This window comes from Propithecus coquereli, unplaced genomic scaffold (assembly GCF_000956105.1).
Source record: "Propithecus coquereli isolate 6110/MARCELLA unplaced genomic scaffold, Pcoq_1.0 Scaffold14, whole genome shotgun sequence".
Taxonomy (NCBI): Eukaryota; Metazoa; Chordata; class Mammalia; order Primates; family Indriidae; genus Propithecus; species Propithecus coquereli.
Window position 1 is genome coordinate 9,262,814 of NW_012138302.1, and position 15,136 is coordinate 9,277,949.

Genomic DNA, 15,136 nt, shown 5'->3' on the forward strand with positions numbered 1-15,136 from the left:
TATAACCCTACAATAGCAGATCACTTATTCTCATTTTGGATAATACGGAAAAAAGTAATACTAACCCTGATGCTCAGAGAAAGGAGATTTACTTAATTCTCCCTCCAGAATAATTCCATTTTGCATCCTTTTGGACTTTTAGCCTCCCACCTCCCTTGCCTCAATGGACAACCATTGACCCTATACCTCCAGACTTCCAAGGTGATCGTTCAGGTGCTATGAGTTACTATATCACAACACACATCAAATGCATTGTCTTTTTTAATGTGTTTTTTAAAGATGATATTTTCCTTTAATAAGTGTGACCTCCATTTTAGTCACAGTGGGAAAAGAACTTTGTTCAATTTTTGTTTGACACAGAACCATACCATGTGGGCACAGAGCCAGCCTAACTTAGCAATCCTTTCTCTCATCTCTCTGGTTACACTAAAAACTCCTAGAAGTAGCCAACGTCCTTGCACAGCAGTCAGGAAGACCAGCAACAAGCAAACTGAGCATGCGGTCTGCAGCGCTACAGTCATAAGGCTGGCTGTTGGCTGATCGGGAGACAGGAATTCATTTAGCAAATATTTATGGAATATGTTTTCAATGCCAAGCACTGTGTCTGGCTCTGGGGATGCAATAGTAAGGTATGCATAAGATAGATTTGGGTCCTCCTCTTATGGAACTAAGAATCCACCAACCCAAATGAGGAAGGAACATGGTACAATGGAAAGGAAAAAACAAGAACAAAAACAAAAAACAGGATTTAGAGACAAAAGGATCTTCATTAAGATCCAATTTTGATACCTGTGAACAAGTCATTCCATCTCTTTGAGGCTTGTTGTATTCAACTGTAAAATGTGGGAAACAGTAATATTTATCTCACAAGTCCATGTCATAGATCACATAAAGGAAATTATTTGTAAAAGTCTGCCATAACCCATAAAGTAAAATAAAGAAATAGCATCATAATAATAACTGACATTTATTAAATGTTATAATAAAAGGTATCTAGCTAAGGGCTTTTTTTTTTTTGATCTGCATTTTAAAATTACTTTGTTGGACTATAAAACCAGAAGAATACATTGTATATTTGGCACAAATCAAAATGTGCAAATACAAGGATACTAAGGAAAGGATTCACTGCCTAGGTAGATGAAGGCAGGCCATTAGCCTCAACATTCCATATATTTAGTTATAGGCCCAGTTTATAGGCAGACCACCCTAAGGAGAAAATCACAACAGATACCCTAACAACAGCTGACAATACTGTCCACGTTGCTCAAAGGCTGGGAGGAATCTGGTCCAACATACAGGGCCCTGCTATAAATATTCTAAAGAGAGCTTTTTGGACTCAACAGATGAATCTTGGATTCTTCTGAGGGGTGAAGGGAGCAACTTAAAGGGGTATCCACCACAGGAGTCCAGGGACACAGAAGAAAGGCCCAGAGGAGTTACTGCCTCAGTCTAGAGCCTTCACTTTGCACACAAAATAAGCTATGACTCAGGTAACAGGACCTCAGCCAAGACAAGAGGTGTCTCTGGGGTGGAAAGGAGCAGTAATGCTCCTCCAAACATCATTTTCCACAATGGGAAAGAAAAAAATAATTTATACTGGACGTGCAGTGGACCTTTACTTTGGAATGGAATGATTGGACAGGCACACCCAGCAATCAAAAATGGCATGAGAGATGATTTAATAAGTTCATCCATTCATCTATCCATCCATCAGAATATTTACTGAATTATTAATGTCAGATGTTCAGTAGTGCCCTAGAGGCCAGGGACACCGAGATAAATACGGCACAATGTCATGTAATAAATTCTGGGATAGAAGTAAGCACAGAATGCGACAGGGGACAGAGGGCAGGACCCTAATCAACACTAGACATAGAAAGTCAAAGAAGACTTCCTGGAGAAAGTGAAGGCTGAGTCTTGAACTATTAATACAAGTGTTTCTGGTGAAGGAAGAAATTATTATAAGTTTGCCAGAGAGAAGGAAAAACTTGAGCAAAGACCCAGAGGTGTGAGAGAATATGGGCGTGGAATCATTGGAGCCACCAACCAAGAAATTCACCATCTGGAAAGTCTTTCCATTTCTCTAAGCACTTATTAGAGGAAAAGTAACGATGCAGTCCTTGAACAAATTCCCACAGCCTGAGTCTCATATTCAAATGCCCAGAGGGGTAGAGCTGAAGAAGAAAATGAGTGAAGCAGGCTGGGCTGGGACTGCTGCGAAATCAAGTAGGCCAGCCCATTCTAAAGGGGACAGCCCCTACTCAGCTCCTGCCAATGCCTTCCGCATGGACACATGGACCCAGGATTGCCAGGTTCTTTCAGTATGTTTTCTAGAGAAGCAGGGTGGGTCCAACAAAACCTATCTTGTGGCCAGATTCAGCCCATGGGCTGCCAGTCTGCAGCACTGGCAAGTGGGAAGAAACCAGTGCCTTTTAAGAACAGGTGGTGAGGGGCCACGGCTAGAGCCCAGGCTCTGGATGCAGGCTGGGCTAGGTGAGAATCCAGGCTCTACGACTCACTTGTTGTGTAGCTTTGGGGATGCTGCTTAAGCCCTCTGAGTCTTGTTTTCCTCATACTGTTACACAGATCTAGTAGAACGGGAGACTGTTATACCGTGTCATGGAGGAGTTTAAATGAAATTCGGCCTGTGAACTCCCTAGTAAGGGGCTTTCTAGTAAAATAAGCCCCAAAACAAAATATCCCACGCTAAATCGTAAGTGTTGCCAACCAGAAAGGTTAACTATGACTACAAAATTATTTTTCAGTGGAAAATTACTAAAAGTAATAAAAGCATGAGCATTGTGCTAGCACAGTAGCAAACTATTCCAACCATGGAGAGTGTCCCATTATTGATTTTTGTGTATATCACCAGTCTTTTTATACTAATAATTTCTTAAAACAAATGTATTTATAAGATCATTCATTCAGTCTTCTGACTTTCCCCCCTTAACACTAAAGAGTAAACTTCGGTGTTGCTACACAAATATTTACTATCTACCTAGCATGTATGCCAGAGTGATTTTTTCAAGTCATAAAACAGACTGTGTCACACTCATGCTTAAAATCCATCAACCATTTCCCACTGCTCTCCAAATAAAATCCAGATTCCTGCCCATAGCCTCAAGGCTGTGCATGGTCTGGCCCCTGCCCACTTTCCAGCCCACCTCCTGCTACTCCATGCTTTGCTCACACCCACCCAGCCCCGCTAACCGCCTTTGCTGATCTCATAAGGTGCTTTCCTCCAACCCACCCTCACTCCCCAGGGAATCTGCTGCTTCTCCTTCCTGACAATCTCAACATTGAGGTCAAATAAAAACTCCCAAAAGAGACCTACACTATCCATGCCAAATCTGTTCATCTGTGTTTTTCCTTTATATTATTTTTCGAAAAACAAAATCACTGTGTGTGTGTGTGTGTGTGTCCTTGTCTGTTTTCTGTCTCTCCACACCAGACTCTGCGTTCCCAGAAGCCTACTCAGGGCCCTCATCTGTTCACTCACCTTGGCGCCCCCACTGCTCTGCACGGTGCCCATCACATAGGACACACTCAGTATCTGTCAAATGAAACAATGAACCAAATCTCCATCGTTCACAGCCTCAGATCCTCCCCAAGCTATCACCTACGAATTTCCTCCCTGAACTAGCCTGCGCAAAGCCTGCAAGGCAAACACTTGAAGAGGCAGTGGAGTGAAATGGTAATGAGCCCATACTCTGGATGTGAAATGCCAAAGTTCAAATCCCAGCCTTGCCACTTATTAGCTAAGTGGCCTTGGGAAAGTTGCTTAAAGTTTCTGTGCTTGATTCCTCACCTGTAAAAGAAGAGATCATTCCTTTCACAGGGTAGTTGTGAGAAATAGATGAATTAACCTGGGTAAAATGCTTAGACTAGGGCGAGATACACAGTAAGCACTATATACTTTAGTTCTTGTTTTCGTCTATTTTCTTTTTTTCTATTCATACGGCTTGGTTGATCTGTACCTTTATTCTGTCATCAGACTATAATTTCTTGATGGCAGAGACCACTTCTGGATTCCCACACCGAAACTGCACAGGCTCCCGTAAGGTGCCAGACGGGGGAACAGAGCTACGGTATAGTTCTTGACATGGGTTTGCTTACACAGTGTGCGACCATGAGTAAGGTCTTTAACTTTTTTGAGCTTCAGTTTCCTCGTCTGTAAAAAGAGATACTATCTATCTCACAATACTGGTGTGAGGATTAAATAAAAACGATCCTTGTGAAAAAAAATAACTCTGGGGCTGAGGGCATTGGTAAGTTTTATCAAAAACAAGTGGAAGGTACTCAAGTAAATCGAGCTCCACAGCTCAGAGTTGGCTGTCTTTTGGTATAGGTATCACGCATCGGATGCAGATGGTTCGAATAAATGAATGACTCGAAAATTTGTTTTGTACTCCTCTGTTTTCTATGATTGTCTCTGACAACTTGATGGTGACAACTTCTAGATGTTTTCCTTAGTTACTAGTCAAGCAGAAAAAATACAACACTCATTACAGCCAGCTCTATGAAATAAGATATTCTAGCGTTTAAAATTCTCCCAATTGGTGCCGGACGTTACTGAAATGCCCATCAGTAGAGACAAGCATTTTTAAATACAATGGCTTTGAAAATTAAAGTACTATTTGAGTATTTACTACGTAAACCACTTTGCAAATATTTTACAAACTTAACAATAATTCCACAAGACTGACATTATATCCTCATTCTACAGTTCAGCATGTTGAGACTCAGATAAGTTGATTTAGCTCGTCCAAGGTCCCACAATTGGTAAGTGATGGAGAAAGATTTAAATGCAAGTCTGTTTGGCTTCAAATCCCATACTTTCTGTTGTTGTTATAGAACTGTGTTGTATCTCCCAAAGTTCCTCAGTATTTTATATTAGCTTTATTGCTAAGACCTGATGAACACAGGTGAGTTATATTAGACCTAACATAAAATCTGAAGCCACAGTAACTAACAGAGAAAGACTATAATTTCCATCATACTGCCATTTAAAAAATGGTGACATTTCAAAGAAAGAAGCTTACATTGCACATCTCTCATAAAGTTCTAAGATTAGAATAAACCTTAACACAGATAAAAGATGTTATAATTTATTATTAAGAAGAATGAACAAGTAAGGCCAGAAAAAGGCATTAAAAATGAGGTAGAGGGTTGGGTGGGGTTGCTCACGGCTGTAATCCCAGCACTTTGGGAGGCCAAGGCAGGAGGATTGCTGGAGCCCAGCAGTTTGAGACCAGCCTGGGCAATAAGCAAGACCCTTTCTCTACAAAAACTAAAATAAATAAATAAATAAATGAAGTAGAGTAAGCACCTTATGTAATAGAAAGGACTAGAAGAACCAGCCTTTCCTGACCTCAGCAGGGTTTTCTTTTCAACAGTTCCTACTGCAAAGCACTCAACTGACACTTTCCTTAGCAGGCAGGAAGTTATAAAACCACCTCTGTAGGCATCCAAACTCCCAGGTTCCTATAAAAAATTCTACATATACCAGGAAAGGTACATTAGAACCAATCAGAGAGAATTTACTCATTTTCCCAGTATGTTATCAGGCGAACAGAAGCAGAGGGGCATGGACAAGGGAGATGGGAGGGGCCGATTTCCCAAACCCATCAACAAAATCCTTCGACATTCCAGTCGGTTGGTTCCACGACTTTGGAATGAACAATGAAAATCTCAAACTTATAAAATGATTAGCTTTCTGCTCTGCTGACAATGGCTAAAGGAGGAAATGAGTTAAAAGACAGGTTGGACTATCTCCATGTAGTCCCTACAAACCACGTTAATTATCTTACATTAGCATTGAGCTGTCAGGATCAGCATCAGCCCCGTTAACTTTCTTGACCTTCCTCAGTCTGCACCTTGTTACCCTACAATGTTTCATGTTTACAAAGATAGGAGACTCCAGCTGCTCTAGCCTGACAGAACTTAATTTACATTTGGCCTTCATTAAGATGAGAGTCAGAATCATTGAGACCAAATGGAAAAGCCAGACTGCTGGGGGTTATGAAAAATTCAAATGGCATTTTCCCTTTTATCTGACAATTCTTATTAAGGAGACATACATCAACCTGAAATACATAAACCTTAAATGGAAAGGACATGATTAAAATTCCATATCGCAGGACTAGGACCCGAGTGACTTTGCCCAAGAGCTATGGTGGTCCTAGTACATCTCTCCTGTCTTCAGACAGAAGACAGAACTCCAAATTCTGCCCAGCTCCCCCTGACATCTGATTCTAGGCTAAGGACAAGGAACACGTGAATGACAGCAATACTGAAGTGAGTGGTCAGCTCTGACTCTGCCATCTGACTCACCCTTCACAGCCAATCAGTCTCAATGTCCTGTTGACATTATCCTCTAAAGATTTCTGGAACCTAGCTCCTCTCCATACCCCCGTGCCTAATTTTGGTCTCATTAGTTCTCACCTGGAATACTGTAACAGCTCCATATTGGACCATTCAAATTATTCAAAAAATAGGTATTGAGCACTATTATAAACCAGCCATTTGATTAGGGATAGGGATACAGCAAAGAACAAAATGGATATGATCTCCATCCTCCTTTATATTACAAAGGTTGAAAGGGAAAAGGATTATATAAATCATCATACAAATTGACATATCATTACAATTTATGAAAGACACAATGAAGCAAAATTAAGAGTGCGATGACAAGAGACTTCTGATTTATTTGAGGGTCAGGAAAGAGTTCTTTAAAAAAGCAACAATAAAGCTGAGACCTAAATGACGAGGAAGAATCAGTGGTGAATAAGCAGAGGAAGAATATTCTGGGCAGAAGGTACAGCATTGTCAAGACCAGGGGCAGCAAACTTTTTCTCTATAGATCCAGAAAGTATATATTTTCTGCTCTGAGGCCATAAAGTCTTTGTCTTAACTACTCAGCTCTGTCACTGCAATGCAAAAACAGCCAAGCACAGAACATAAACGAATAAGTATGGTTGTGTTCCAATAAAACTTTATTTATAGCCACTAAAATTTTAATTTCATATAATTTTCACAAGTCACAAAATATTCTTCTTTTAATTTTTTCTCAACCACTTGAAAATGTAAAGGCCATTCTTAGCTCCTAAGCCATCCAGTAATAGGCAGTAGGCAAGATTTGGCCTGAGGGGTATAGCCAACCCCTAGCCAAGACTCTGAGCAATCCCTGTGGATGGGTGAGAGTGAGCCACACAGCAGGGGTTGAGAGACACACAGCAAGGGAGGTGTGTGTGTGTGGGGGGGGGGGTGTAGAAATGGCATCACAGACCATCTCTGGGCCATACCACAAAGAAACCAGGGTCTCTCTCTAGAATGTCCTTTCTGTCTTCTACTAGACAAAACCTTCACTCCTATCTTGAGGCTTATGTCAAACTACTTACCCTGGGGAAGCTAATCGTTTTCTCCCATGGCACTCTTCATATTCCTACAGCACAATGCTTAGTGCGCCTTCTGGTGGCTCTGTTTCCGTGTCTGCCCTCCACCCACTCCATTCCTTATGCTCCACCACCACTGCCCCAGTGGACGCTGTGCCCCTCAAGGGTAAGGCTGAGTCCTTATTGTCCCCCTGTCCCCAGGGCCTATCACAGTTTCTGGTTCATAGATCTCAGTTCAGATTTGGCAAATTAAGGAATGAATAGAAAGTAAATAAATGATATTTCAAAGAACTTATTAATAGGACACAAAGTCTCATATTTTTATTTTGAATGTGTCCTTGAACAGCTCTACTGCAGCATTAAAAAGAAGATACCATTTCCTGATTCTCCACAACTGGAAGCTTTTCATGGTATAAGAGTGGGAGTCTTTGGAATTAAAAGCGATTTAGTAAGTCTCCAGGCCAGCAATATCAAGCATCACCTGACAACTTGCTGGAAATGCAAATTCTCAAATTCTCAGTCCCTACCCCAGAGCAACTAAATCAGAACCTGCAGTTTAACAAGATCTCCTGGTGATTCATTTACACATTAAAATTTGAGAAGCACCATAGCCATCACGGTCAGGCTTTAAGGAGTAAGGAGATGATGCTAAAACTGATTTTAGAAATATCATTCATTTTGAATTTGCAATCATGCTAAAACCCAATGGATTCTCAGCAAGAATTCTTATGCATGCTTACTCCCCACCAAAAAAACAAAATGGGTTTGAGGCTTAACCTGCAGGTAGTTGAATACATAGTGAGGCAACGTTTAGAAACTTAGAAAATTTTGAAAGGGAATGCTTTTTTTTTTAAATAAATTAATAGAAGGTGCTCTTAGAAGGTCACAGGCACTGCCATGTAATCTATAACTTAATTAATTTCTATGGGCTTTACTTAGTGCAGTTTGATATCAAGTGCAAGATGGGAAGCATCCTGAGAGGTTCATGCCAGATGTACATTTAGATCTCCTGGGATATATGGCTTGTGCTGGCCGTGCAGGTACTTAATAAAGGCCCTTCTGATGAACCAACAACCCTCTGCCCAATCCACCTCATTTAGTATTAATACAACCCTTTTTTTTCTGTGTTGACAAAACACAGTCATATATTCAACGTATGTCTTCTCTTGTAACAAGTTTAGGCTGGCCTAAAGAACACCACTGCCCTCGTTCCTGGTCCTACCCCAACCTACACGCTTCATGGAGGGATTTTAGTACTCTATGACATGCTGGAATAAGCTGGGATTTGGAGCCCAGTAGACATGGGTTTAAATTCTGGCCCTATCATCAGTTTGAGAAAGCCATATGACCCCTCTCTCAGCCTCAGTTTCCCATGCTACCTGCCAGGCAGGATTTGATAGGATTAAATCAGTTGATGCCTATAAAACACAAAGCACAGTGTGGAGGTGGTGCAGAACAGTTCTGTATTCTGATTTGTGTTTCAGCATGTATTTGAATCAGGTTTTCAGAATGACCTAATCCAACTCTCTCACTTTATAGATGGAAAAAGTGAGACCTGGGATGAGAAGTGCGTTGCCCAAAGCACACAATTATTGACAGTAGAGTCAGAACTGGTTCTTGAAAACTCCTGACTCCTAAGAAACTTTGTGTTTTCAAACTCTTAGCAACCATGGAAGCCTTTCTGCAGATTAAAACTTACAAAACAGCTCAATATATATTAACATAACAGATAGCAAGCCGAGCCTGCTTTGACTGTTGAAGCCCTTCCTTCTTACCCGTCTCCTGCCCCATGGTGGCAATCCTGGGGCACCTTCTCAGTACCCTAAGCTCCCCCATCTCCTACACAATTTCAGTAATTGAAGACTCAGCCCACCTGAAACCTCAGAGCCAGTAAAAGAATCACTGCAGGTCTTGCTCATTAGATGGATTCTCTGTTCACCAGACCACCTAGCGGTTTTCAAGTCCCTGAGGTTCCCAAAGGACTTGAACTTTCTCACACATCCATCTCTAATGGGAACCATTAAGCTGACATCACCATTCTCCACACTTCATAAAGAAGTCCTAACATCTGGAAATGGGAACCACCTGCAAGTGCTTTGACCAGAGACCGCCCTATCATTCAAGGACTTGGAAACTCAAGTGCAGGTGAGATGAGAAAGGGATACCCTAAAATGTCAACAAGGCCAAAGATGAATAATTTGGGGCTAAAAGTGTATAGGAAAGGAAAGCTCTGGTCAGAAGATCTGGACTTAAATTCCAGCTCTGCTACTTTCTAATTGGGATGGTAATTAACCTCTCTGAATTCCAGTAGAGTATTGAATATTAAGAGAATTGATTTTTTTTCTTTCTTTTTTTTATTTCAGAATATTATGGGGGTACAAACATTTTGGTTACATGTAATGCCTTTGCCTCACCCAAGCCAGGGCTAGAAGCATGCCCTTCCCCCATACAGTGTGCTCTGTCTCCATTAGTTGTGAGTTTACCCACCCCCACCCCACCCACCTGACTGGCACCCAATGAATATTACTATCATGAAGAGAACTGATTTTTGAGTCAGCCAGTCTTAGGTTCAAATCTTGACTAGGTCAACTACTTCTAGTTTCACTTTGAGTTAGTTTACCTCTAATGAGCTTTAGTTTTCTTGTCCACAAAACAGAGACCCTTAAAAAAACAAAACAAAACAAAAATAAAATAAAATTTCACAGGGTCATTGTTAACATTCAAAGAGATGATGTGTAAAATATGAATCACAGTGCCCACAGCGCCTGGCATGAGTTAAGCACACAAAAACAGGTGTGATTTAACTGCAACCTAATCAATAAAATAGGATCAACCTTCCCCAGAGAGTTGCTGGGAAAAATCAAACCTAAAGTCTGTTAGACTTTAGCAGGGTGGCTGGCACATGCAGATCCTCAATAAAAGGAACCCTCTACTACTGTCAGTATCCTCTCTTCAACCCTGTGCACTCACCTCTTTCAGCCACAGAAGCTTCGGGGCCTGCATTTCCACAGACATCATCCCCCCGACGTACTGCAGGACGCTGTGCTTGGTTTCGTTGATCCTGTGGACCTGACTGACCGCTCGGTGGTCCAGCCACATGATGATATTTCGACGGGAATCCCCTAGCAGAAACAAGAGATGAGGACAGACATGCATCCTTGGCCTTCTAATTCAAGGAAACAACTATGGATTTCCAAGGGCAAAATGCTATGTAACTTCTACAATTTCATGTATCAAAAATGAGCAAAGTGAAAGGACACCAGCCAGGCCAATGAGTGCATGGTACCCAAACCTTGGATTCCCCTGCCAGCGATGTGTTCTTTGACCATAACCCCGGGATTAAAAGTCTACATTAAAACCAGCCAAAATCTACCAGTTAATTATGTTATCATTCATTCTCTCTCAACTTATTCCCCTCCTTTCCTATGCCTGCTGCTCTAAAAAAACTTTTCTGGGCACACATTCAGGAAAAGAGCCTATGAATTAAGACTAGGACAATACTTCATCTACTAAAGATGTCTCCTTTAAATATGGACACATACTTGGATGTACAATAACACATCTAATAGCTACACAATGGCATTTATCTGCATATATTTTTTTCTGGTCAGTTTAATAAAAATTAGTTCATTTAGCTGTTGTATCCTCATTCACTTGATTTGTTTGGTGGAGCAGGAAACACATGAGTTTTGGAGTTAGGCAGACCAAATGGGGAATGCTGACTCTCTAAGTTACAGATGGAGATATACTCAGCAAGTTACTAAAAAAAGACTGTGCACATAAAGGATATGGCAAGCCCCTCTCACAAAGTAGGCCCTCAGGGGGAGTAAATCTTAAGGAGCAGAATTTAGAACCAGCTGGAAAAGGAGCACCACCCCTCATATCCTGCCTTTGCCACCCTGCATCCCACATAGCAACCATCCCTGTCTCTCTTCCCCAGCCTCTGTTAACCCATCATGTACTGATGGGCAAGCCAGTGTGCCTTTTATAGCCCTCTGGCTCCTCCGATGGCAGACTGCAGACAACAGCAATGATGATACCTGGGAGATTATCAGAGAAAAGACAAAAGGGGAGCCAGGCATTTTCACACATTATTTTATTTAATGGCAAAATAACTGCACACTACATATCTTGCTGACAGCACATGTTTATAATGTGTGTTTGTGTGTCTCCCGAGCCCTGAGTTAAACATTTTATACACATATTACCTCATTTAATCCTCAAAACAATCCTCTGATATAGGTATTATTAACCCCATTTTTCAGTGATGAGCAGACTCTCGAGGGTGAAGATGTGCCCAATGTCTAGCAGCTGGCAAATGTATGAAGTGTGATTTAGAACCACATCTGTGTGGAGAATAAATAATCTGGTAAAGCGAATAAACTACAAGAATAAGGATACCAGCTGAGATGTTTTAAAACACAAAGTCATCCCTCCTTATCTGTGGGTTCCACACCCATGGAGTCAACCAACTGTGGACTGAAAATATTTAAAAAAAAAAAAAGTGGTTTCAGCTGTATTGAACATGCACAAACTTTTTCTTGCCATTATTCCCTCAACTATAGAGCATTACAATTATTTACACAGCATTTACATTCTATTAGGGAATTACAAGTATTAGGTATTCCAAGTAGTCTAGAGATGACAAAGTACAAGTGAGGATATGTGTAGGTTATATATAAATACTACACCATTTTATATAAGGGACTTGTACATCCGCGGGTTTTGGCATCTGAGGGAGGTCCTGGAACCAATCCCCCACAGATAAGGAGGGACAACTGTATGTTGTTTGTTGTTGTGGCTGTATACATACAGAGTAAAAGCACAAAAACAATGTCTTTGTGAACAACAACTACGGCAGAATGGTTAGCTGTAGGAGGTGGAGGGGGGAGATGAGCTGAAGTTACAAATACTTCTTAAAAAGAAAAACAAAAGACCTGATGCAAATATGGCAAAAAGTCATCTGTTTATGCTCAGTAGTAGGTGCATAGGAGGCTATTTTATTTTCTTTACACCTCTATATCTTTGGAAAGATTTTTTTAAACTAAAATTTTGAAAAAGCCAACCTAAGAAAATATCTAAATAAGGTCATGGACATAACAAGGCAAGGGCTCTGTCACTGGTGTTCTTAACTGGAAAGATTTCAAGTCCCACAAAAGTCCTACAAACAACAGTAATGTTTTGAAAATAAGACAAAGGACAGAGTACATGAGACCTTCCAAAGGCATATCAAAAAAATATTTTTAAACAGTATAGTGGTTCTACTGTATAAAAGAATTGCTCAAAGCTGTGGTTCCCAAAACTGGTAGGTAGCTCATGAGAATCACCTGGATAACTTCTAAAAATACTGAGATCCAGGTCCTGTTCCAACCATCAGCGAATCACCTGCACACATGTATGTGGATGGGTGTTGAGGGAGACAATATCAGTGTTGTTTCTTAAATATTATACAGAATGTATCTACAGCTGCTTCAAGGCAAAACCACCTGCTGCAACACTTCTGCTTGTAGTAAAGACAGACCCATCAGCTACTACTGCATTTACATAAAGAGAGTCTCAAAATATAGTCAGAACAATACAATGAAAATTGTACAGAATCAGTCATTTTACTATATTTATTAGAATTATTAATTTAAAATTTTCAGTTCAGAAAAAAACGTGGGAAGTTAATCCTTTTTCAGTTCTTACAGAAAATCACAAATAAATGACTCAACTGAAAGTTTGTGCAATCTCTTCTTAGGCGTCTACGAGGTGCAAGGCACAGTGTTGGGTGCTGGGATACCAAGAAGAACATGTCACTGTTCCTGTCCTGCAGAAGCATGTGTGTGAATGGGGAGTCTATACAGTGCGTTGACTGCCAGAACAAAAGTTCCAGATGTGAGAACACAGAGGAGGAGCACAGAGAAGAATCCAGTGAGTTGAGCCTGAGGCTGCACAGAGAGCTTCCAAAAAACAGGAAAGCTCTGACTTAGTTTTGCAAGTCACTGGCCATTGGTTAGCCAGGCGAAGGAGGAGTGAGGAAAGAGGTTCTACACAATAGAGACAGCGTGTGAAACAGGACACAGACCAAGAAGGTGTCATCTTTTAACAGAATTGGAGATGATTTGGTAGAGCAGAATTTGAGCTACCTCAGTTTACCTATGGGTTCACTTCATTAATATTTTGAACACTTCACAAGATGTGGTCCAGGCATACCGGAGAGGAAAAAATTACTATGAATCAGCAAAAACATCTAAATACTATGTTTCTGCTGCACAGAGTAGCCCAAGTTGGGACTTCCTCTCCCGGCCCCAATTATCTATCACCTTGGTTCTCTCCCAAGGGCTCCTATGGCTGAGCTGACACAACCAGAGTTGGGCTCTGAGCTCCGTGGCCTGCTGCAGGGGCTGGAAAGCACAGCAATTACACTGCTGTCCACCCCAGGGGCTGTTTGCAGCTTCAAAGAAGAAGAATCAAACAAGAAAAGGCGAACAATGAGACTGTTTTATCATATAGTAATGCTTATTATTCTCAAACTATTCAACTTCAACTTATTGGTTTCTGTTTTCATTCTGTGGTTAACATCTAAAGATGGCAGTACTTCTGGTCTGTGAGTTTGGTTCCAGTGGTGACCGGGGTAATCTGTGAACGTCCTGATCCCACTCCCCACTCCTCACAATCACTCCCGTTAATAAAGCAAGAGTCGGTCACTGCCACGCAGGTAGAAGCAGTCTTTAAAGAACCTTTAAACCACCTTTAGAGTCTAATTTCATTTTCTAGCACAGGATAATCCATTTCAGAAAAAAAAATCTAACCTTAATCCAATCTGTTGAAAGGCAAGCAACTGGCGAAGGGCACCTGCAGCTGGATGCGTTTGATGAATGGGCACATTTTAACCTTTTAGGTGGAATACAGTTATTTCAACACTTATAATTAGGGCTGTAGCATAGCTGCCCTTTTAATAGAGGGCCTGTTAACAGGAGGCAATTGTACCTACAGTGAAAAAAAGATGGCATCCAGAGAGGGTATGTATTATATTTAAGCAGGTTTAACAAGGAACTCTCTTCTTCCACTTCCAGCGTTCTGTTCCTAATATTTTAACTGCCTGTTCATCTGTGCCCAGTGATTCTCCAGTGATTCTCCACAGACTAACATTGCTGAGGAAACTTTTTAAAAATTGACATTTTAAAAATGTCAATGTCCTACCCCTACCCCAAGCCAACTGAATACAAATCTTGGGGGTAAGTCTAATAAATTGGTAATTTTTTAAAAAGATCTCCAGTCGATACTAATGCACAGCCAGAGGGGGAAAAAGTAAACATATATTTTAGTAGATTAGATGGTACAGGATTCTAAAGGACATCTAAAGTCCCACCCAAAATCAGGCTCTCCACAGTGGCTTTATGGAGCCAAGTCCCTTCCTGACCCAGCCCCCACCCCACCCCACTCATACCAATTGCCCTTTAAACTTTTAACTTCTGGGACACGATTTCTGACCTCCACACTCCACCTCTAAATCTCACTATCAGTGGCAAGAGACACCTGACCTACAGCAGCCCTAACAGACAATCACCTGACCTTTACTTAAATAAAGCCAATAAAGGAAACGCTGACAGCCTCCCAAAGTGGTCAGGTCCACAGCTGGCCACAGCTTGTAGCTGGAGAATGCTTGCTGCTGCTGGGCTGAGGTCTGCTTGCTCACCACCACTTCTGTGGACTCTGCTCTCTGAAGTGGCCCAGACTGAGGCTTCCCCTGGCCAGAA

General features: G+C 41.3%; 1 protein-coding gene across 4 annotated transcripts in view; it reads right to left on the bottom strand.

Moving 5' to 3' along the window:
* Positions 1–15,136, bottom strand: part of FGGY (FGGY carbohydrate kinase domain containing) — a 394,984-nt gene that overhangs the window by 343,785 nt on the left and 36,063 nt on the right. For all 4 annotated transcript variants that reach the window (XM_012639482.1, XM_012639483.1, XM_012639484.1 and 1 more), the window contains exon 4: positions 10,365–10,516. In XM_012639482.1, coding sequence (XP_012494936.1) covers positions 10,365–10,516 — 152 coding nt within the window. The remainder of the gene's footprint in view (positions 1–10,364; positions 10,517–15,136) is intronic.